A 24,302-nucleotide genomic window follows, 5' to 3' on the forward strand; every position below is an offset into this window, starting at 1 on the left:
AAACCCAGAGTTTTATCGTGTAGTCAGAGAACGCACTTTTCAAGACCTGCTCTGTGCTCTACTGCAAATCATGAAGACGATATCACAACAATTCATTTCTTCACTAGAGTAAAATGAACAAGCTTTTTAAAGGCGATATCACGAGGCGTGGTAACTTCTTTGATTACACTAGGGTTTAAGTGGATATACTGTTTATGCACATTAAACATATAAAATGGTATAAATACATTCAATATATTAAACTAAAGCTGGAGCTTATTTATTACATATAAATATAATTTGTTACTGCTAACTTACAGATTTTCGAATTGTTAATATTTGGCTTCTGAACATTAAACGTTTGAGTGTGTCAGATATATTTTAATATACTTGTTAAGAATATAATTAGTTTTTATCTGACTATTTACTCGGGTTTGACGTTATTTATTTATTTTACCATCTCACTATTTCCGGTTTAGTGGTAGCTGTCTTTGTTCCATTATTTTATTTAATAAAGTTTTGTTTGTAAAAAAAAAAAAAAAAAAAAAAAAAAAGTGACGTAAACGCGTAGACGTCAGCAGATGTAAACAAAGCAGGGAGCTGTCAGACTGATCGGTGATCAGACTGATTGGTGAGCTGCTTCTGGAGCCCTCGCTGATGATACCGAGCCGGTTCGTTCCGTCCAGACTTCCGGGAACACAGTGTGATCTCTGAGCGGACCTAACGGCAGCCTGCGCGTTAGCAACATGGAAGACAACAAGGTGAGCTAGCTAAGGACTGCTAACGGCTAAAGGAAACTGCGGGGTACTAATTAGTAGCTTTAACTAGTCAACGTCTGGTCACTTCACCTTTGTCAGTGTCGATAGTGTTGTTAACCTCCTAGGACCTGCCGTCCACATATGTGGACATCACATTTTGGGTTATTTAGACCAAAATACTGAATTTTGCTCTACAAGGGCCTGATATCCACTTACAAGGACATTATACTGCTACTGGTGTATCAAAATTTTAAACGACTATGCTCATATATGGCTCTCATTTTTCTTAACAACAAAAATTGTTTTTACATTCATCGGGCCCCAATATACCCAAATATCAAAGAGAAATTAAAAATGCATGCAGTGGAAGAGTTCGGGTCTTAGGAGGTTAAAGAAGGAATTACTTTAATGGGCTAGATTACAGCTGTGTATCCTGTGTGCTAACCGAGGCTACGTTAGCTCCCCGTGCCGTAAACATGTTTATTTCAGGAAGGATAAGAAATTATTATTTATAGAACAACAAACCTGCTGTAAACTGTCTGCAGCTCACAAGAAGTTTATTTATTTAATGCTGATATTCATCAGCTGTCAGATATTATTAAAAAAACCTTCCTGCTGTCCTCACACCGAGGTCTGAGGGACTTCAGGACTGCTGACGCTGTTTTCCAGTGTTCTGATTGGTGAGTAGAAGTCAGTCGTACTTGTTGGATGATACAGTAACGAAATACTTTGTTACTGTATCTGTAGTTTACTTGAGTAGGTTTTTTTTTTCCTGACTACTTTTTAACTTTTACTCCCTGCATGTTTAAACAAATATCTTAACTTTCTACTCGTCACTGTTTCAGACAGGCTCGTTACTTTTCCTTTAAATGATTTGAGGGGAGTCATTATTTCAGTCACTGCGAGCCTCCAAACTTAAAACCGATCTGAGCCTAAACAGAAACACATAAAAGGAAATCCCGTTCGTTTATTAATCACCAGGCAATGTGGCATAAAAAGAGATGTAGTCAGGGGTTACAGTGGGCCGGAGTTTTGATTTATTTATTCATTTATTACGTTTTTAAATTTTTATTTTTTAACACAACACTAGAACGACTGCAGGTGTCCATAGGTTGTGTTCACGGTACTTCAGCATCTAGCTAGCTACTGAAGAGGAGCGAGGATAAAGGGAGTAACATTTTGTGTTAGGTAATTTGAAATGCAGCACTTTAACAAGCATCAGCAAACACACGAACTGTTTGTGTGCAGTTTGTCACACAGTTGCTGGCTAAAGGTCCAGCTTCTGTATTTCACAGGGAGAGAAAAGAAAGAGGGCTAACTACACTCAGAGATGGAGAAAGATAAGAAAGAGGACAGGAAACAGAAAAGAGAGCTTAGATTTAAAAGGACGGCTCATTTAAAGCTTACTCGTAAGTCCTCATCAAGTATGTTATCCAATCAGATATTGGGTCTCTACATGTGCAACTGTGTTTTTTCATATTGTGAAACATGCTAAACAAACTGAGGTAGACTTAACTGTGTTATTTAAGGCCTGCATGAAAATCATCTGCAGGTTAGTGCAGGATAAACAGGTTAGTTTGCTGTACTGTGAGGGATTTAAAGTAAAGAACAGTATGTGACTGGTGCACAGTGGCTGTGGTTCCATGGTCAGATTTACTTTACATGAAGTGTAGCAGAGATTCATTTGAATTTTAGCTTATGATGCTGAGACTCATTCACTGAATTCCACCTTCATACCAACTTTATAGTGTTGAATATAAAGACAGCATAAACAGTGTACTGTGAGTGTATGGAAATCAGCCAGGACAACTCATGAAACATCTGCTCACATCTGGTTGAATTCAGGTGTGTAAATCCACAAAGAGCAGCAGGTCAGCTGATCACAACCTGTACACTAAGAAAAATCTACTGGAGCTCTCAGTAGAAATTATAGTGAGTTATGATTTTTTTCCCCAACACTGAGCAATTAAAACTGATTTTAGTGTTCACCCACCTGCTGAATCCACTTTAGCCCCTGACTGCATTCATTTTGCTGTTTAAAAGTAAAGTCACCCTCTACAATGCAGGCACCAGAAAACAGAGTTTTTATTTTCCTTCCTGCTCATGTTCTACTTAACCGATTCAAGCTGAGTACAATTATTGGAAATAAAATTTAGACTGAAATAAAGTTTGTATTCATATCGACTAATATTGTTATGTCATGACATTAATATAACACAAGGTTCAGTCAATGCTGCATAAAAATAGGTGATGGAAATGTTCTTTGAGGAGCTACTATTTCTTTCTCTGAGTACATTTCAGAGCCGGTACTTTTTTTTACTTTTACTTGAATAAAAATTCAACTTTTACTGGAGTATTTTTTTTAACAGTAGTATTGTAGAGAATGTGTGTACTTTTGCCAACTCTGCTCATTCAGGTCTAATCTGGAAGCTAATTTGAGAGCTTTCACTGTAAATGAACTTTAGCACATCCAGGCGTTCTGTGTGTGAGCTGGCTCAACCAATCCAGTCAGAAATAACAGGTATCACCTCTCTGCTCAAAGCACATTAACAGACCTGGTGGTGTCTGCTGGTGGTGTCTCTGTCCTGTGTCTAATTTATCGCTCGTGTCTGCTTGTCATCAGATGGCGGGCAAAGTGAAGAAGCCGGGAAAACGCGGCCGTAAACCTGCCAAAATCGACCTGAAGGCCAAACTGGAGCGAAGCCGGCAGAGCGCCCGCGAGTGCCGAGCCCGGAAGAAGCTAAGGTACCAGTACCTGGAGGAGTTGGTTTCCAGTAAGGAGAGAGCCATCTGTGCCCTGCGGGAGGAGCTTGAGATGGTGAGACACCAGTTAGACATGAACTCAGATTTCAAACACATGATTGAGCTCTGTGCCAAAGAGAAGCTTCATAACACCGACCACAGAGGTCAGACACACTCCCAGTTTAAACACACAAGTCTCTCTGCGCCCCTGGTATCCTGGTATTTAAATAAAGTTTGAAAATGGGGCGCACACAAATGTCACAATTAACATTACTTCACCCAGTTTCTGTTGAGAGTAAAAACACGACCGCAGTCACCTGGACAGGTACAACTGCAGCTCTCTGGGCGATGAGTCAGGAGTTTAACTTCAGCTGTGCTTTTAGTTTCCAGTGGTTATGAGAACACAATGAAGGTCAGGTCAGATGCTCGTCATATATATTCATCGTATATAGACTGTTAACTTGCTGTTCACTTGTCTCCTGTCGTCCTCCTGCAGTACAAGCAGTGGTGTTCGGCCATGGATCAGGGCAAGATTCCATCAGAGATTAAAGCTCTGCTCACCGGAGACGAGCAGAAAATGCCTCCAAGCGGTGGCAACAAGACGTCCAAGAACAGCAAGAACAACAACATCAGTAGCAGCAATGGGCAGAGTTAGACGCTTTTCCTCCTCCTTCTCCTGCTCTTCTCCTGCATTTCATCACTCACACAGGACTCATGAGACCTTTAAACCTCCAGAGAATAAACCTCCCTCTGTTCTCAGCACGGAGGTTCACCTCCTCGTACAGTGCATGTAGTAACCCTCACAGCCAGCAGGGGGGGACAAAAGCTCCTGGCTGCAGGTCAGATCCGACATCTTCACACAGAAGCAGCAGAAAGTTGTTTGTGGAGCTGAAGCTTAATCACCATTCCAGTGAATAAAGATGTTAAACTTGAGAACACAAATACATGCTCTGAACTGAGGATCAATGTCTTTCTGTGGTGGTTTGCAGGTCACATGACTTACTCCTGTTTCTAAACTCTTATAGTGACACTTGTGTGTGTTGTTGTTGTTGTTGTTGTCTGGTCATCGGGTCAAGCCGGGCTTTCCTCTGGTTTGATCCTGATAACGTTTGTGAGCTGAAGGACTGACTAAACCAGCAGCGAGCAGGTCGGCGCCTGCGGCTTCTTTTCACGCACTAAAATCTGAAATCTTGTTTCTGAACAGCTTGTAAGCTCTTTTTTTTTTTTGTGCACCTTTGTAAACATAGCTGAAGCACTTTGTTTTAAGATTGTAGAAAATGTGATTTTAAAATGTCTAAGAGCAAATAAATAAACTGTTTGATCCTCAGTGAAGCTCAGAGTATCTTCTGTTCATGCATGAATCTGAGGACGGGATAGTTAGATTCATGCATGGATCACAAACATTTGTACTTACACCAGGTAATGAGTGTCCCGTAAACAATGTGCAGATTAATGCAGACTCGCAGGAAGTGCTGTGACTGTCTGCAGGAAGGAAGAGAGGGACTTTGGATGAAACACAGTCTCAAGACTATGGGATCTGATTGCACTGATGTTAGTGCAGCAACTGCATAGACGGAGCCACCGTGTTCATTCTGCAGGGACTGTGGAACATTTAAAGTGCAAGTTGGTACACACATTTACCTTCCATGAAAAACAAGGTCCACACAATAAAAACTCAGGTGAGGCTCAGCAAGTCACAGAATCCGGTAAACATAACCTGAGACTAAGAGAAGCATGTGATGTTTCCCATCGTGTCATCATTTATTACACACTGAGCAGTCTGCAGAGGCACTGTGTGAAAACCTCAGTGCGTTGTTACTGCATCCATATCAGTTAATCAATGGACTTGATTATCTGACCATAAGCAAACAAGAGCACCTCTATCAAGCTGCTGCTGTAACACAGGTGAGCGACACCTGTAGATCACTGCAGGTCACTGCTGCTGAAAGAGATCCAACCAAATCCTAGAGTTTCTCAGTGTTTTTGAGCTTTAGTCAAATACACGATGACGCAGTGGATTATGTGGTGCACTGACCTAATGTTAGGACCAACTAATGCTCATAACTTTGCAGCAATGTTGCAGCTCACCCCGATCTGTAATGTATATGCAGACTTCAGATATCCACACATTAACGTGCACAAGTCTCAGATTTACCAATGCCTTAAAAACAGAAAGAGGTGATTGTGCAGCAATGACTTTACTGACTTCATTAAATTTCACTCTCTAAAAGCTTGCTTCTGTTTCTCTGTCTTTTGTCTTCTGGAACATTTTCCTGGATATTCCCACAAAAACTCATAAATTTCCTTCATATAACAAATCATCTTTAATCACACTGATCAAACTTCATGAGAACTGATCACAGCTACAAACATCCATTTGATCTCAAGTCTGGATATTTCAGCACACTGGAAGGAGGACAAATGTTCAGGTTCTATTCTTGTCGAGCGTTTCCACACAGCAGTGCTGAGGATGATGTTGAGGAACTCATCTCAATCAGAAATTACAGGACTTAAGTCCCTCTGCAATCGCACTTTAAGATTTAAGCTACCGATCCACACCAAACGAGTTCTGCCTTGATGCTGTTTAAGAACTAAGCACCATTCTGAAACTGAACCGAATCAAACAGTGTCTGCATGTTGTCATGTTTAGCTATGACCACTCAGCTAAGTTTGAACCTGAATGGGTCTTGCTGTCATGGTTGTTAAAGTCATAATTGATCCTGATTGTATTCCAATGATTCAGCCCAGTTTATTCGAACAAGCTTGGATCCCGGGCTTTGGTATCTAACCAGCTCACCGTTACTCAGTCATTGTGACAAAGCAGATAATGTCATTGTTAACATTTTAGCCTTTACTAACATTAGCATCTACCACGTACATTACTGTAGCAAACCAGATGCAGTTACAAGACTTTTATGATCAATGACCACACAGAAAGTTAGCTAGCTAACAAGTTGACATCAAAACACAAAATGGAATTTATCCATGGAGAATGATCCATCAAAACACAGCACGAAAACAAATTCTGATTGAAATCTGAAGTATAAAAAAATCACCAATATGGCTGCTATAGGGTTTCTCACATCACAAAAAGCCCTTTATACAATCTGAACACATTCGGTAAACGTTTTACTTAAATACAGTGCTAGCATGTTAGCCTCCAGCTAATTCACCTGCCACCACTGGCACTGCTATGTTAGACAAGTTTATGTTTGTGAGTTCAGTTTTAAAGCTGTCCAAGCTCATTCACACAAAGGTATTTGGAGGGTTCGCATTAGTGGGCCAAGCTACCTTCTTTTCTTTAGCTTCTCGGTCAAATGTATCGTAGACCGAGTCTTTAGTCACCATCGTAGCTTGTACTGGGATGTCCACCACCCCAACATAATTCTTTTTGGCCATGCGGGAGCTTGCGGTGATGGTGTAGGCATTACTGCGGTAGCATTTCATGGATGACATGCAGAATGTCTCCCGCATGCCACGTCTGAAGTTTGCATTGTAGACAGAATACAGGGTGGGTTTGGATGCTGTGGAGCTGAAGGAGATCCAGGTGATGGCTGTGAAGAAAAGCAGTCCCTGCCTGCTGGGCCCATCAGACTCCCTCGGATGCCACAGTTGGGAAAGATAGAAGGGTGTCCAGGTGAGGAAGAAAACAGAATTAAGCATAAGGAACATTTTGATGGTCTTGACTTTAGTCCGCGGGACAATGTTCATTGTCCGCCGCACAGTGTGGCCATCAGCACTGATCCTCCAGATGTACCTGACCACCCTCTGGTAGAATGATATGATCAATCCAGCAGGGACCAGAAAACCAATGAGAAGGTGAACTGCTGCGTAGACTATGCTGCCCCAGCTCTCAGGAAGGAAAAAGTCACAATGACTGTCTGTAGATGTAGATCCATAGAAGAAGAGGCAGGGGGAGACGAAGGCTGCATCAAATAACCACGAAGCCAGAATCATCTTCTTTGCCTTTTCTCTGGACACTTTGAAGCTGAGGGGATAGACGATTGTGTAGAAGCGGTCTATTGAGATCGAAAGCAGGACGTAGACCTGCACACCTGGACAAAGGTGCTGTAGATAGCGCACAGCCTTGCAAGCTGCTGTGCTCATTGGCCAACGTCCAGAGGCAACCTGCAAGAGGACGAATGGGGCACAACCGAGGCTCATGAGCAGGTCCGCGCAGGCCATAGACACCACAAAGTAGTTGGTTGTGGACTGAGTCCGTCGGCTTCGGTGGATGACCAGGCATACGAGGGCATTTCCCAAGATGGAGACCAGCCATAGAACCCCAAATACCAAGCCTAGGACGGCAACCTCACCTGAAGTCAGCTCATCAGGGACAGAGGTAGTATTCAACTGGCCGGTGGACGTGCCCTCAAGGCTGCAGAGGGGAGTTGTGGGTAAGGTTGCCAGGACAGTTGAGTTTTCTCTCTTGGAGTAGTTAAATGACATCTGATACATGAACGATGGCAAGTAGATGGAGGGATTGACACCGACTGTGTTTGATGTCTGGGCATACACCATTGCTGTACTGCTGGGTCAGAGAGCAGCTGTGGAGACAGAGACATTTGGCATTAGAAAAACCACAACCAAATTAATGTTTGGGAAATATTTTTCAACATAAACTGTTTATTTATCCCAACAATACTCCTGATTACCAGATACAGTCGACAGCTCCTCACAATCCCTACACCAAGTTATTACTCAACAATAAATAGTTCAGACATGCAAAATAAAAAGGTTTGTTGGTTGTTTGGTGGTTAGATAGACTACTGCTGGTCATCTTTCAGAAAGGTGTGAGGATCAAGAAGTAATGAGATTTGTTTTATTGGCGAGATACGTAGGTTAATGGCAAATTTTTTGATAGATACAAAGGTAGGTAGTTAGGAGAATGGGTCGTTGGTGTGTGAACAGATAGTCAAGTTAGTTGACAGGTACGTAGATTGGTATTCTGGTAGGTAGATGAGGTCATTGGGTAGAATAGCTGGTTTGTGAAAGCACCATAGGTTATTAGATTGGCAAGTCACGTGTTTGGTTAGGAAAATTGATTGATTAATAGTTGGCTGAGTGGTAGGTTGGCAGGTGTGCTAACAAAAGATAGAAACTGCTTTATCTCATGAGGCCCACCTGTCTCAATGTTGTAGCCAACATCAGGTGAAAATTACTGACAGGCTAGTCATTCTTCGTTTAGATTTGAAAATCAAAATCGACTGTGCCTAATATTAGTTAATGCTAACTTGCATGCTAATGTTGATAGATTACTAGCTATCAATGTGTCCTGAATAGATAAGGTCAGCCGTACTACCCAAATGCCACAGTTGGGTTGCTAACTTAGCATCATCAACTAATGTGACAAAATAACCTTGTAATATTATTGCTAGTAAAATACAATCTCAGTACCAAATGACTTCACCAATGAAATGTTTATTACTGTTTTCTGGAGCACTACCAGGATGCAGGGGTGGATAGCCAGCTAGCTTTAATTTAGCTACACTAGCAGTTTCATTGCATTCAAACTCTGACTGTAGTTCAGTTAAAGGCAAAAGAAGTCATTAATAAGAGTTTGTTGATGTTGCACAGGGAGCTTAAATAGATTGCAGGGTTAGTCAGAATTAGCGTCATTGATACACAGCTCCAGAAGCTTGTTTGTAGATTGGCACTGAGATAAAGAGTGAGGGATATGGTTGGTTGGTAAGTTGGTAGGAAGTTTGAAAGTTTGGTTTGTTGTTTGGATATCAGATAGTTAGCAGTAAGTAAGTTAGCTGAGAGTCATACTGGTGAGTTTAAATAAGATAAGATAAGATAAGATAAGATAAGATAAGATAAGACTATTGATCCCACAACGAGGAAATTTTTGCGTTACCTCAACTTAGGTCAGAAGGAAAATACAAAAAATACAAATAAAATATAAACAAATAAAAAGATACGTAAGATAATACACTATATACAACGGTAGCATACACAGTATGTGATTATGGTTTGTTCATGTCACAGCCATGCTCATCTCTGAGTTCTAATTAAAACATTTACAGAGGGTGATCTTTGCTCAGTAGGAATTCTGCTTGGGACTTGAAATCATGGACAGGAGCGTTAATGAAGCCGTAGTTCCACTTCAGAAGTCACGTCTGGGGAAATGTAGAATCTCCAGATATTAAAAAAGTGAGGAAGCTGTTTATGTTTTCTTAAAATCCAGGAAATGTCAGAGGCAGCAGTGCTCAGGACTGTTTTATGGAAACACAGCTGCATGTTTTCCACTCAGGTACAAGACAAACTCCACCACATGGAACTATTCATCATCACCGTCCTCATCTCCACCTCAGGACTTAATTTCCAGTCAGTGCTGCAGCTGATTTGATTAATCCTCCATAGAGAGCCGGCTCTCCTCTGAGGTCGCTCTTTAAGGATGTGAAGAAGCTCTCAGAGGAGATTCTGTTTATGGCTGCCGTTGTGTTTACTCTTCTGGATTTAACCTTAGCAACCACATCCATCTTGACTGATGGTGGGTAGGTAAACAAGGGAAGCAGGACAACGCAGTTTAAACTAAAGCGTCACCAAAAGAGAGTAAACATAAATCACTCTGAATTATTTAGGTTTGTGGCGTGTTTAGCTTTCTGACATTTCACGCCCCAAATGATTTAGTATAAGGTGTAACTGATAATTAATGCAGACCTGTGCTTTTCCTTATTAACCATCACACACTAAATATTCCTAAAGAGATTATTTTTAACTCTCAATCATGCAAAGCTACTCTAGAAGAGTCCAGGAATAAGAGTATGAAGCTGGAAATGAACAGAATAAGGTTACCTTTAATAATTACTTAAATAAGTCTCCAGCTGTAATTTAACCCTGCTGTAAATCTTTCATATTATAAACAACACATGCAGACATTTGAAAACAGCTTAAGTGTAAATTTAAATGTACATTTAAATTATTGATCTGGATTAATTCCACTCTGATATAAACACAAAGGACTCAAAGCGAACAGTTTACTTCATCCATAACCAGGATACTAATAATTAATAATGAACACAAAGCACTTTTTACTGAATGACTAATTAATTATTGTTATAATGTCATAAAATTACAAATGTTCATCATCATGCTCTCACACTGCCAGAAACTTTCTCAGTTTTTGTTCAAACTGTTCAGCAACTAAAATCTGATATGTTGATTTACATGAGTTTATTAGAGAATTACAAAACTCCAGATTTAATTTACTTTATTTGCTTTTCATACATAATGTAATTTTTTTAAAAATCAGTTACGTTTTTATCCAATAACTGATAATCAGCCGGTTAGGTGTCTGTTTGCCCTGAACATTAGAGTCAAAAAAGAAGTGATCGATTAATCGATGCATGGAAATAAATGAGCAGCTGTGTTTTGTTTGTTTTTGTTTTGTTTGGGGGGGGTTTTCACATCAAAGTCCTGATTAAAACAGATCTGTGCAGATGCCGATCTGCTGTACATGGCCAAATGTTTGTGGACAGTTCGATGAAGGCTCTCTAACTGAAATGATTACCTCCTCCATTAAAATACGAATGTGTCTCAGAGGAGGCTGATGATGGTGCTGTAAACCCCGCTGTGACTGATTCCGGCCTGAAGCTCATCATGTCTACCTGCTCACCGCTCACACCAGCACAGTTTGATGAGCTGAGCAGCTGAGAGTCCAGCCTGACCGCTCATGGAAAAACACCGAGCAGGCACACCTGCTGCAGCTGTCCGCCGCGTGCAGCACGTCATGTCCTCTGAATAACGAGCTCAGGCTCAGGCCATGTTCTGAATAATTACGGATTAAAAACCAAGATAAGGAAACAAAAGCCTCCATCTTACGTGCCGAGCGTCATTCTAGCCGCTCCTCCGGCTCCTTCCATCCATCAGCAGTCAGCGCGGCGTCACGGATCCTGCCTAAACAACATGTCTGCTGATGAAGAGGAGGATGATGAAGGATGGACGAGCCCGACAAAACCTGCAGGTGATCAAGTGTCCCGGAGTCCGCAGGTGAGGCAGATACGCGCTCAGAGGATGGAGAGACGCTTCATGATGGTGTCTGATTCACAGGAGGAGGAGGTCCGAGCAGCCAGCAGACATCACGGCAGCTGGAGGATGAAGCTGCAGCTGAGGAAGAGGAGGGTGGATGTTTTCTTCTCTGTCAGCAGGGGCGGACCGAGGCTACATGAGGGAATGATGAGCCCCCTCAGCTGAAGACTGCTGTACAGAAGACTGTTTATGCCAATTATATATAAAAAAAACTGAATTGATAATAAATTTAAAAAATACATGAATTTAACAGAAGTGCAGACTGGTTCCAAGTAGAGCTTCAACATGCAACAAGAAGAAACGGGAGTGAGACAAAACATTTTTTTGAGCATGCAATTTATTAAAAACAACGTTTGAACTGAAATAGGCTTTTTTTTAACAGCAGATCAAAAGTTTAAGACTAAAACAAAAAAACCCTAACCCTAACCCCCCCCCTAACCCTCACTTCAAAAGTTTGTTGCGGCATGCTTAATGCAAGAATTTGTAGGAGTTGAGTGGGGACATTTCTCCAAGTGGTGAAGACGGCCGTACAAAGTGTCTGTACTGTCTGGAACTGTTATCCATTTTTGTAAACTTCCCTTGCCATCCGTCTCCAAAGGTTCTCAAATGGGTTTAGGTCAGGGGAACATGCTGGATGGTCCAAAAGAGTGATGTTATTCTCCTGGAAGAAGTCCTGTGGGCATTATGTACTGTACTGTCCTGTTGAAAAACCCCTACACCTCCTGAAGCTCCATTATTCCACTGAAGAAAAAAGCACCCCAGACCATTATGGTGCCCCCTCCACAGTGGAGTGTAGAAAACATCTCAGGTGGGATCTGCTTGTCATGCCAGTAACGGTGGAAACCATCAGGACTATCGAGGTTAAATTTTTTCACATCAAAGAATAAAACTCCTTCCATCTTTCAATGTCCCATGTTTGGTGCTCTCTTGGAAAGTCCAAACGGTCAGTTCTGTGGTGTTCAAGGAGACGAGGCCTTTGAAGACGTATTTTGTTTTTGAAGCTCTTCAGTCTCAGATCCCTGATGTGTGATGGTTATGGGGCTGCAGTCGGCACCAGTAATGGCCTTAATTTGGATCGAGGATTGTCCAGTGTCTTGTCACCAATTGGCTCCTCCGGCTCAGTGCTTGAAAAATTTTGGGGGGTTTTCCACTTGATGTTTTTGTTCCATAACCCGCAGGATCATTTAAGAAATTCCAAATGACTGTCTTACTGCGTCCAACCTCAGCAGTGATGGTGTGCTGCAAGAGACCCTGCTTATGCAGTTCAACAACCCGACCACGTTCAAAAAGGGAAGTTTTTTTGCCTTTGCCATCAGAAGGTCATGACAGTGTGAGCACCTGACAGAAAATGACAATGAATCCACATTTTTGCACAGATTTGGCCTTTTAAAGGCATGTGGTCCTAAACTTTTGATCAGCTGTAAAACAGCCTATTTCAGTTTAAGCGTTGTTTTCAATAAATTGCATGCTCAAATAAATATGTCTTGTCTTCCTCTTATTTGTTGCATGTTGAAGCTCTACTTGGAACCTTGTTAAGATCCAACCATGCAAAATATGATTTCTTTTTGCCATTTTTCAAATGGTCTACAACTTTTGATATGGACTGTATAATCTCAGATCCCATGAACTACACTGGAGATCTCTGTCCAGAAGAGTGCTGTTAGAGGACCCAGGCTTCAAGGAAGAGAGACAAAAATATAAACATTAACAAAAACAATTTTATGATTAAAATGATATAAATAAAATAATCCAAAGTACGACGTCCCTCGGCCACCTTGGGTGTAGGTCTTTCACTCTCGTCCTAATAAAGCCACATTTTTTGTTTTGTAGGGGTTTAAAGCAGTGTGGATGAGCGAGGACGCTGGCTAACAACCTGTCCATCACAGCTCCAGAGTTTGCAACTGGGTTGCACTACAAAAACATCATATAAGTATCATTTATTAGTTCATGTTCATGGATACAAGCTGATGTATTTCAGTATTTTTCATGTCTGTCCCAAGAAGTTACAACACTTTTATTTGAATCCAAACCCCCATCGTTATCCATGTCTCACAGATTCATCTTTAGTGCCTGAAAGTGAGACATTTTTAAAGATCACTAAAACATTTTAAATGAGTAACTAGAGCTTGACCTATTTTTTAAGACAGATATTTAAAAAGTAAGCACTCATTTTTTTTAATTTGTTCACATTCTGCCTGTTTGTTCCAAAAATGCTGCCAACAGGTAAGTTGCAGAGTTCCCTCTGGTGGACAAACAATGCAACATTAACTGCCATAACATGACTGGAAGGTGTTGCTCTGACCTCTTCTTTGCTTTTGTCATTTTCATATATTGGCTGTTACAGTTGCTGGTAGAGATAGATTGCCAAATAGCTAATATAAACCAATAATATTCACTGATCCTTATGTTGAGAGATGATCAGGCATCATGAAGACAAACTTTTCCTTTCCCATTCATTCATTAACACCCTAACCCCCTCCTTCTGGACCCTTTTAATCGGTCAGTTCACCCAAATTGGCCAATGAATCCCCCCTTCTGGTGGGATGGGGGCCTGAGCTCACACAGGGCAGGGCTGGTTCAGTGTTTGCTGTTTGTTGTTGTTTACAGCGTCCTGCAGCCTCGGTGTTTCCCATCGACCGTCCTCACTGTCAGCCCGCTATCTCTGTCTCCCAGGCCTTCAACATGTTGGCTCTATAAAAGGAAATGATGTCGTCCATCTGTGGTTATTGGTCCAATGCTGATGGGGGTTGCTTGCGCAGCATATCACCATGACAACCACTGTGCTGAGAAGACCAACAGGCCAGTTGCTATGGGAAACCAACGATGGTGCTAATATGAGAGAGGAGAAGGAATAATCATAACAGACAGTAAAAATGGTAGTAAGAAAATATTTCAGACACTCGTTCATGTAATCAGGTGAAGATGCTTCAAACTGGTGTTTCATGAATTAAAATGGTATCCAATTACTGCCAACAATAGAATTTAAATATTTATTATTTATTTATTTATGTGAGATACAAATAAAAAATTAATAAAAGTCATTATTTGTTATTATTGGCCTATGAAAAAGCTTTAACTATTACTTTAATTTAAAATATTTGGAATTAAAGTAACAGATTTGACCTGGTAAGTAACATTTACATTTAATAATCAAACATGTTGATGTGCTCTTGTATTTGGCAATATTAATCATTATTAATATTAATCAGCTGATGAAGTTTTTAAAATATTTAGTTTGAGTTTGGGTCTTATTTGTACTGAAATATGTAAAAGGTTTCTGATGTACGGAAGGTAAATAATACCAAGAAAATCTATCAGGGGAAATTTCTCAGAATCTAAGGTAATGTGTAACTTAGCCAAAAATCACACTTTTAATTATTATTTAATAGTTGAATTATTTTTTAAAGCATTTTTATTTGATGTCCTAAAATGAAAAATGTTCCATGATTTATCCTTCTACAGATTAACGTTTTATTTCTATAATTTTTGTTTTTGGTGTTTCCCTTTTTTCTTACCTTTTATGACCTTTGAGAATTTTACCCAACTTCCTACATATTGTGATAGAAATAAGACTAAAAATCATGTTGCACATAGATAAAAACAAACAAACAAACAAAACATTAGTAACGTTAATATGACAGTTTTAATACAGTGAATGTATTTTTGATTAGGATAACTGATGTTGGCCTAGTAGTAATTGGATTATACGAATCAGAGTAGTGTTGACACAATAATGGCAATAACAAACACTGTCTCTATCTTGGCTGCTAATATTGAAAGAAAATATTTGTTATGTATCTTACTGATGAATAAAATCATCTTCTTTTATATTATACACAAGCAATGTTCCCTCTAATTTTTCATGTGTCTGAGCAAACACACAAACTCCCTGAGCGGACCCTTGCAGCACTGTGAGCAACAGCAGACGTGTGCACTGTGGTCACGCCAGCATGGAATCCATCCAATTTACATGGTTTATTAAAATAATCAAATTACAGCATTTACATTTATGTTACACTACTTTTAATTAACTGCTTTAGCCCACTTACAATGAAAATGTAAAAGAAATCTTGTTCATGACCTGTGTAGTATGTTAACACTATTGGAAGTAAAAATAACTTGAACTCCAATTTTGAAAACACAACTTTCTTTTTTTTTTTTTCATAAAGCTCTGACTTGTATTATGAGTATGAGTCTGTGGTCTGGGAGAGAGTCCTGTAACTCTCTGTCTGCAAAATACAGTATATAATGACCAATATAGTTACTTCTTCAAAAAAGTAACTGAGTTATGCAAACAAAGTTTTTTGCAGCTGTTTACCTAAAAATGCATTTCTAAGGCATTTTTTTTTTTAAATAAACGTTTCAAACTATTTACAGAACAATCAGCTGTTCTGCATCAAATTTGAAATTATTTGTGCCACTCCAAAAAATAATTTCTGTCCACTATGAGATGAAGGAGAACAACAGCCTGATACCTGCAGGTCTGACAACAGGAGATGTATCACTCCTGTAACATCCTGTAACATTCAGTAGTTGCCTCATTGTTCTGACACACACAACAAAACTATTGACTACACTACACACTAACTACACAAGATTTGCGCTAAAAGTCGCAAATCTCTCACATCTCAAAACACCGCTGTCACTCCTAAAACTTCCCCCCTTCCTAAACAACTAAATGCCATGTTGCCAAATCATTTTTTGATTGGTCGACATGGTACATTTTTCCACCAATAGGAAAGGGTGGGGTTTTTGGTTTTGTTTTTCCTCACAGGTGGAGAGTGCTTTCCAGCGTTTTCCTCAGAGGTGGGACCAAGTCATTGTTTTGCAAGTCTCAAGTAAGTCTCAAGTCTTTATCCTCAAGTCACAAGTCAAGTCTCAAGTAATGTCAGGCAAGTCAGAGTCGAGTCTCAAGTCACTGGTGTAAAAGTCCGAGTAAAGTCACAAGTCTGAAATTTTGAATTTTAAGTCCTTTCGAGTCTTTAAAAAAAAAACGAAAAAAGAATGTTGCAGTTATATGCTAAATGTAAATATTAGACCATGTAATTTTTAAATCTGTGTTTTTCTCAACACATGACAAAATAGTGAACTTAGAAAATATACACAAATTGTGAAATTGCACCTCTTTAAAATGCAGCTCAATTAAACTTAGCTCCAAGAATGATTTTCACGGACAGTTCTGAGATAAGCTGCATGTTATTCTTGGATGCGCTTGTAGGACCGGCTTTAAAATTGCATGACAAAAATATCATACACATTAAAAAAAACTGCATCACCAACGTAGCCTGGACAACATTTGCTAGTTAGATGAAGTCAGCTATCTCATCGTAGCATATTTATATGCATATTTATAATCATACGGTTCTTGGAGTGAGTGCATACACTCATGAAGTTTAGTAACTTCAGGTCACTGCAACAAGCCCAGGTACAGTTTACCGACGGATGGGTACAGGACCTTGAAACGCACCGTGTAGAACGAAAGACCATCGTACGTATCATCAGTTTACCAGTCTCACAAATCGTCTTCATAAATACACATTCGTTAACAGTTTATTAATAGGACCTTTGAGCTCAACGGTAATTAATTAGTAGTGGAAATAATTTCTGGTTCGCATTACAGAAATGTAGCAGTGACAATAATATTGTATGCTGTAATCGTACTGGGCAATTAGTGATACAAAAAAACTGTTTTATCCTGTGAATAAAAGTATATGTTTTTGTCAATGTACCATGGTAATAACAGAAGCGAAAACGCAATATTGTGTCAGGACAATTCACTATTTATGCACAATAAACAAAGGAGCATAGCGCGACAATTTCTGTTCAGCGCCAGACTTGCTTGTAACCTATATCACCAATTATGTTATGAAAAATGACGTATTAACTACAACAGAAGACTGACCTTTGTGGGAATGCTTGGAGCAGACTAACATGTGAGCTGGAGTGTTCTGGGACGTTATATTTGGTCTTTGAATGGCTGCAATCCAGGCCATCCGTCGGCTCTTTGTTACTTCAGAAACATGGCTTGAACAATTTCTCTTCAACGACGTAATCCGATAACAACTGATCTCTTTACCCGTCGGCTTCCCGTGGCTGTCATGCGACCGGCTATTGCAGTTAATAATACAACAGCTTCTTGCCATTTTTGTGTTTCTTTTTATCGCTGTGTGACTGATTTCAATTGAAAGCCTGCGTGCGCTAGTACCTCTTGCCACGAGTTCCCAGAATCCTTTGCAGTTTTACCCCTGAATGACGTCACATTTTCAATCTCTATATAATATGCATGTTAAATTTTATATTTGGAGTGAAATATCAAGTCTTTTCAAGTAAACCGGTTCAAGTCCAATTCAAGTCCCAGGTCATTGGTGTAAAAGTCCAAGTCAAGTCACAAGTCTTAGAACATTTTTTTCAAGTCAAGTCTAAAGTCATAAAATTAATGACTCGAGTCTGACTCGAGTCCAAGTCATGTGACTCAAGTCCACACCTCTGGTTTTCCGTATAAAACGCAGTTTTTACCGTTTCTTCCCGCAGTAAATATAAACAACGATAGTACTCAGGAAGAAAACCAAACATTGCATATATTTTTATCATAACTCTGGTTTTACGTGGCCTATCAACACAATTTAAAAACTGGTATAAAGTCCACACTTTTTCCGCCAATTGTTCCGTCTGTCCTGCTCACATCTCCAATGGTTGTACACGTTGTCATTAACGTGGCTTCAGTCCACATCAGCCACGCCGCTTTGCTAGCTAAAGCACCGGTGTCGGCACATAAGGACGCTGTCATAGCCTGTCAGCGACGTTGATTAGCTGCGTATATATGAATGTGAATCGCATTACTGGCTGGACTATCGGATAAGGTGGCATCGTTCTAATCCCATACGGGAGCAGCCAGTCACTTACTGACTAACACTGCAAATCAGAATTGTTAAAGTATTAATTTGAATTTCAATTCAGGTTAGATTTTTTTTCTGTGCGCAACGCAGATTTTCTGTGCACAGAGACCGTCCCAGCAGTGCACAATTGCGCATGCGCGCAGCTTCGAGGGAGCATTGTACAGGGTGGGCCATTTATATGGATACACCGTAATAAAATGGGAATGGTTGGTGATATTAAAGTCCTGTTTGTGGCACATTAGTATATGTGAGGGGGCAAACTCCTCAAGATGGGTGGTGACCATGGTGGCCATTTAGAAGTCGGCCATCTTGGATACAACTTTTGTTTTTTCAATAGGAAGAGGGCCATGTGACACATCAAACTTATTGGTAATGTCACAAGAAAAACAATGGTGTGCTTGGTTTCAACGTAACTTTATTCTTTCATGAGTTATTTACAAGTTTCTGACCACTTATAAAATGTGTTCAATGTGCTGCCCATTGTGTTGGACTGTCAATGCAACCCTCTTCTCCCACGCTTCACACACTGATAGCAACATCGCAGGAGAAATGCCAGCACAGGCATCCAGTATCCGTAGTTTCAGGTGCTGCACATCTCGTATCTTCACACCATAGACAATTGCCTTCAGATGACCCCAAAGATAAAAGTCTAAGGGGGTCAGATCGGGAGACCTTGGGGGCCATTCAACTGGCCCACGACGACCAATCCACTCTCCAGGAAACTGTTCATCTAGGAATGCTCGGACCTGGCACCCATAATGTGGTGGTGCACCATCTTGCTGGAAAAACTCAGGGAACGTGCCAGCTTCAGTGCATAAAGAGGGAAACACATCATCATGTAGCAATTTCAAATATCCATTGATGAAGAATGGACCCACTATCGTTGTACCCCATATACCACACCAAACCTTCACTTTTGTTGGTCCAACAGTCTTGGAGGGATCCATCCAATGTGGGTTAGTGTCAGACCAATAGCGGTGGTTTTGTTTGTTAACTTCACCATTCACATAAAAGTTTGCCTCACCACTGAACAAAATCTTCTGCGTGAACTGAGGGTCCTGTTCCAATTTTTGTTTTGCCCATTCTGCAAATTCTGTGCGCCGATCTGGGTCATCCTCGTTGAGATGCTGCAGTAGCTGGAGTTTGTAAGGGTGCCATTTGTGAGTAGCTAATATCCGCCAAAGGGATGTTCGACTAATGTCACTCTCAGTGACATGCGGCGAGTGCTACGCTGTGGGCTCTTGCTGAATGAAGCCAGGACAGCCACTGATGTTTCTTCATTAGTGACAGTTTTCTTGCGTCCACATTTTGGCAAATCCAACACTGAACCAGTTTCACGAAACTTAGCAAGCAGTTTGCTAACTGTAGCATGGGAGATGGATGGCCTCGTAGGGTGTCTTGCATTGAAATCTGCTGCAATGACCCGGTTACTGCGTTTACCAGATATCAACACAATTTCGATCCGCTCCTCACGTGTTAACCTCTTTGACATGTCAATGGCTGTGAACAAAGAGAAACTTGTAAATAACTCATGAAAGAATAAAGTTACGTTGAAACCAAGCACACCATTGTTTTTCTTGTGACATTACCAATAAGTTTGATGTGTCTCATGGCCCTCTTCCTATTGAAAAAACAAAAGTTGTATCCAAGATGGCCGACTTCTAAATGGCCACCATGGTCACCACCCATCTTGAGGAGTTTGCCCCCTCACATATACTAATGTGCCACAAACAGGACTTTAATATCACCAACCATTCCCATGTTATTACGGTGTATCCATATAGATGGCCCACCCTGTAGATAATATTTGACCTAAATATATGGGTCTTGTGATTTGAACATGTATGTTAAATGCTTAACATGTGATTCCAATATATAAAACACTCAAGTATAAATGTGCATATATGAGTATATATGATTACAGCCCGTTCTCACTCCCGGGGCGTAAATGTTGTCGATTTGTCACCTAGCTTAAAATATTACGCTTAGGGAGTGAGAACGTGTTGATGATTACATAGTATATATGTGAGTGTATGTCCAGTGTATACAGGTATATATGTCATATAAAATCCACAAAAATTGCTGTCGAGGGGTTGCTGCTGCTCCTGCTCCTGCAGACATTAGAAAGTCCATAGGAAAGATGTCAGTTGAAGTGTTATGAGATAATAATAAAATGCGGTGACAGCACTTGGAACCATAAGGCAACAGATTTAAAATAAACTGCGGGAAATAAACTGAAACCAGGATATTAGTAGGGTAACAGAAAGGGGTTGTCATTGTAGGGTAAGAATGTAACAAAAAAAATCTAAATCTGTAACAAACAAACACAGAGGAGTGTGAGAGTGAGCACCATGGCAATGATCTGAGCCACGCCGATGCGCACACCCAGGAAACGCAACACTTGCAGCTGCTTCGTCCCACGGATGAAGCTGTAGATCTTTGGACCTTAGCCCTAAAACACGCGTGTGCGCGGGCACGGGCACGTACATGTTAATACCTTCTCCAGATACTGTATAAACTATGGTCGCACTTTTGCATCATGGTGCTGATCCAGTGTCCTTCCCTTATTATTTATTCCGAGTGTTATAATAATAAAGTAATAAGAATAAAAAAGTAATAAAGTAATAAATATAAAATAATGTATTTATGTATTTATGATGATTCAATTTATTTGACTATCCACTCTGTACAAGGCAGCTTAAGCTTATTAAATGTTTAAACCGCAGAGATACAATAATTTTGCTGCTGTAAAATCAGCATTTTTGTCATATTTGAAATATAAATCTGATATAATCTGTTTCTTAATGTATTTTTTTAACACAGTTTATCTGGGCTTAGCAGTGTCTAGGAGTATACTTGCTCGTGGCCTCCCCGTGGCTATTACCAATAACAAGACTGCTGTAGATAACAGTTTATCACACATTACACACATTTTCACTTTCACTGGCCATTTGATTACATTTCTTTAGCCAATAAAACTATTTTCTATAATTTTACTATAATTATTAGAATTATATTTAGTTTCCTCAACATGAGTGACTCCTTTCATCGTTTCATTTTAGTATCAATCTCTAGCAAGCACATGAGATTTACACAGATGATTCATATGACTCAGTGGTGTCACTTGGCAGACCAGCATGTTACTCGGGGTGGTGAATACAGGAAAAGGGAAAGAAAAAGGTCCTATACAAGAGGTGGTTACAGCTAGGCACTAGAGACAAGTGGTAAGATAGGAAATATCTTTCAGTTTTTGGAAGTCCTTCTTTAGCAACTTCACCCTAACCGTGGGTGGTTCACTGGCAGCCTGGTGGATGTTCAGAGCTTTATTAGGTAAATAAAACTTCTGAAATTCCCTACTCATAAAGCAAATGTGTCAATGGCTGTTACTCCTCATACAGTAGGTGTGAATGAGCAGAAATTTCAGTCTCTAGATGTGCAAAGCTGGTAGAGACACACCCCAGAAGACTTGCAGCTGTAATTACAGCGAAAGGTGGCTCTAAAAAGTATTGACGCAGGGGGGCTGAAAACAAATGCACGCCACACTTTTTAGTTTTTTATTTGCCTAAAATTTTGAAAACCGTGTATCACTTTCATACCACTTCACAAATATGTTCTACTTTGTGTTGGTCTATCACAGAAAATCTCAATTAAAAACATTTTAGTTTGTGGTTGTAAGGTGACAAAATGTGTAAAAAGTTCCTGGTTATGTTATATTCATACATTCATATATTCATTGTTAGTGGTTTTTATGTGGCTCTCATCTGAAGCGGTATTTCTTCATTTCTTCATGCGCTGTGAAAACAGAAAACGTGAGTGTGCAGCTGGCAGAGGAAATAAATTTCTTGTTCACCCGCTTTCAAATACCACAACAGCAGCCCTCATCTGCTCCAACCCTGCTCCCGTCCTCATCCTCATCCTGACCCGGTTCCTGCATCGCTCCACTCACTAAAAGAACACGATATCAGACGCGTGTTCCTAGCAGTGAACCCCAGAAAGGCTGCCAGTCCAGACGGAGTACCTGGCAAGGTGCTAAGAACATGTGCCCACCAGCTCACCCTCATCTTCACCAGAATCTTCAACCTCTCACGAGATCAGGCACCCATCCCACCCTGTCTAAAATCAACCACAGTCATCCCAGTGCCAAACAAGTCTCCCATCACTAGCCTGAACGATTACTGCCCTGTGGCCCTCACGCCGGTAATCATGAAATGCTTCGAAAGACTAGTCCTTCAGCACATCAAGAACTACCTGCCCCCAAACCTCGATGCCATCCCCATAGCCGTCCACGCTGTGCTGAGCCACCTGGAACAGCGACAGAGCTACGTCCGAATGCTCTTTGTGGACTACAGCTCAGCCTCCAATACAATCATCCTGGATATTCTTATCACTCATGTGAATGAGTTTTGTATGTGTGAATTAACCTGGCCTTGTATTTCACATGCAGGACTTGTCCTTGGCTCCCTCCCTTCAGTTTCACACACCTGGAGGTGATGAGCTCACCTGTTGTTTGTTTTTAGTCTTTGCTTGGTTGTTTAACTAATCACAGTTCCTCTGTACAGGAATGCTCTCTCTTTCTAGTACCTGTCAGTACTCTTGCTGCAGTATTTTGGATTAACTTGGACATCCTGTGTAACTGTCCCTGAGACAGTTAAAATAAAGTTGGTTATTTCATGTTTCTGTGATAGATTCATGCTTAATTTAGTTCATTTATTTATAAGATAAGATGATAAAAGTGTAACATTAATTAAAAAACATGTCTAAAATATGTGATTACAAAATATGGGTTCGTTAAATATGTAAAGTTTGTATGAGGTAAAGTTTGTAATTGTCACATGACCAGAGTTTGGTTGAGAGCACAACCATGGCATTGTGGAGCTAGCATGGATACATGGCTACAGATGCATCTACAGCCTCAACATTAATGTTATTCTGCATGTGGTCCAAGAGGCGCACACGGTATGGTTTCATGTATATTGTTTGTATAATGTTGCATACGTGTTCTACACTGGTAATGAGAGGACATTTTTGTGATATCCATTATTGTGCATTTTTTCTGTTCTGCTTTCTGCTTGCACAAGACTGTTTATGGACACTGATATGAGAGACTGATAAGCTCAAAACATTTATGTTGTAAACTTTGTGTTTCTTCAGTTTTCACGGTGTCTGAAGACAATAAGAGTGTGAGAGAGAGAGAAATAAATTTCCGAAGACATCAGTATGATGCGTGGCCATTCTTTGTTGGACCCCTGTAGTTACATCCTGATAAAAACAAATTACAGTAGTCCAGCCTAGAAATGATAAATGCTTGCTGGAGAGAACCAACAGAGACTTGAGACAAAAACCAACCAACCGTTGGATTCAAACCAGGACCTTCTTACTGTGAAGGGACAGTGCTTGCTGCTGCACCACCACGCCACCCAGAGTCAGAACCAAAGGATTCAAACTAGTTTATAAAGTGGGTCCACATGAGAAATGCTCCAAAATTAGTGTGTGTGGTATAAAGTAACATGTTTGATAGTGAAACACACAAACTTTGTAGCTCTGTGTGGACGATTCACTAAAGAACACGAATCGCAGACTGTTCTGTCTGCTCTTTTTTCTCCATGTTATATCAGCACATATATCACAGCCAGGCTGACCTCTGGCTCTCTGCTCTCTCAGATATGGCGACATGGTACCATGGTATGTATGTTAATAGGCATGGGCAGCACTCATGTAATCCCACACTTAACCACACGACTGTGCTGTGACTCTGGAAGCCTCCAGCCTGCCCTGAGGCACGCTAACATTATTGTTATATTAGTGTTAGATGAACATCTGTACATACATGCTGTTCCTGGAATACATACCTGATTAATTTTAGCAGCTGAAAGCGCTCAGACTGCAGCTTTAA

At 40.4% G+C, this 24,302-nt stretch overlaps 2 protein-coding genes and 1 long non-coding RNA gene across 5 annotated transcripts; 2 read left to right on the forward strand and 1 right to left on the reverse strand.

Annotated features, from left to right (window-relative positions):
* Nucleotides 1–529: 529 nt before the first annotated feature.
* Nucleotides 530–4,806, forward strand: crebl2 (cAMP responsive element binding protein-like 2). Its single transcript, XM_084910238.1, has 3 exons — nt 530–740; nt 3,361–3,555; nt 3,976–4,806. Exons 1-3 carry the CDS (start codon nt 726–728, stop codon nt 4,132–4,134), a joined length of 369 nt encoding a protein of 122 aa, XP_084766364.1. The 5' UTR covers nt 530–725; the 3' UTR covers nt 4,135–4,806.
* Nucleotides 4,670–11,401, reverse strand: gpr19 (G protein-coupled receptor 19). 3 transcript variants are annotated; one of them, XM_084910237.1, is made up of 2 exons: nt 11,311–11,401; nt 4,670–8,026 (listed from the first exon to the last, which is right to left on the reverse strand). In XM_084910237.1, exon 2 carries the CDS (start codon nt 7,998–8,000, stop codon nt 6,726–6,728), a length of 1,275 nt encoding a protein of 424 aa, XP_084766363.1. In that variant the 5' UTR covers nt 8,001–8,026; nt 11,311–11,401; the 3' UTR covers nt 4,670–6,725. The 3 variants fall into 3 exon arrangements, with proteins under 3 accessions (XP_084766363.1, XP_084766361.1, XP_084766362.1); XM_084910235.1 differs by having other exon boundaries at nt 11,307–11,398; XM_084910236.1 differs by lacking the exon at nt 11,311–11,401 and adding an exon at nt 10,996–11,086.
* Nucleotides 11,360–12,991, forward strand: LOC146369632 (uncharacterized). Its single transcript, XR_014797364.1, has 2 exons — nt 11,360–11,448; nt 11,535–12,991. It is a non-coding gene; the product is annotated as an uncharacterized LOC146369632 (long non-coding RNA).
* Nucleotides 12,992–24,302: the final 11,311 nt, after the last annotated feature.

The sequence above is a fragment of the Perissodus microlepis genome, chromosome 17 (assembly GCF_051167445.1).
Source record: "Perissodus microlepis isolate ML-2025 ecotype Zambia chromosome 17, ASM5116744v1, whole genome shotgun sequence".
In the NCBI taxonomy this organism is placed as follows: domain Eukaryota; kingdom Metazoa; phylum Chordata; class Actinopteri; order Cichliformes; family Cichlidae; genus Perissodus; species Perissodus microlepis.

Bases quoted from the DNA above. Each gene is read 5' to 3' on its own strand.
- gpr19 (XM_084910237.1), bottom strand. From the start codon at position 8,000: ATGGTGTATGCCCAGACATCAAACACAGTCGGTGTCAATCCCTCCATC.
- crebl2 (XM_084910238.1), top strand. The intron at 3,556-3,975 runs GTGAGACACCAG...GTCCTCCTGCAG, and splicing joins TGCGGGAGGAGCTTGAGATG to TACAAGCAGTGGTGTTCGGC.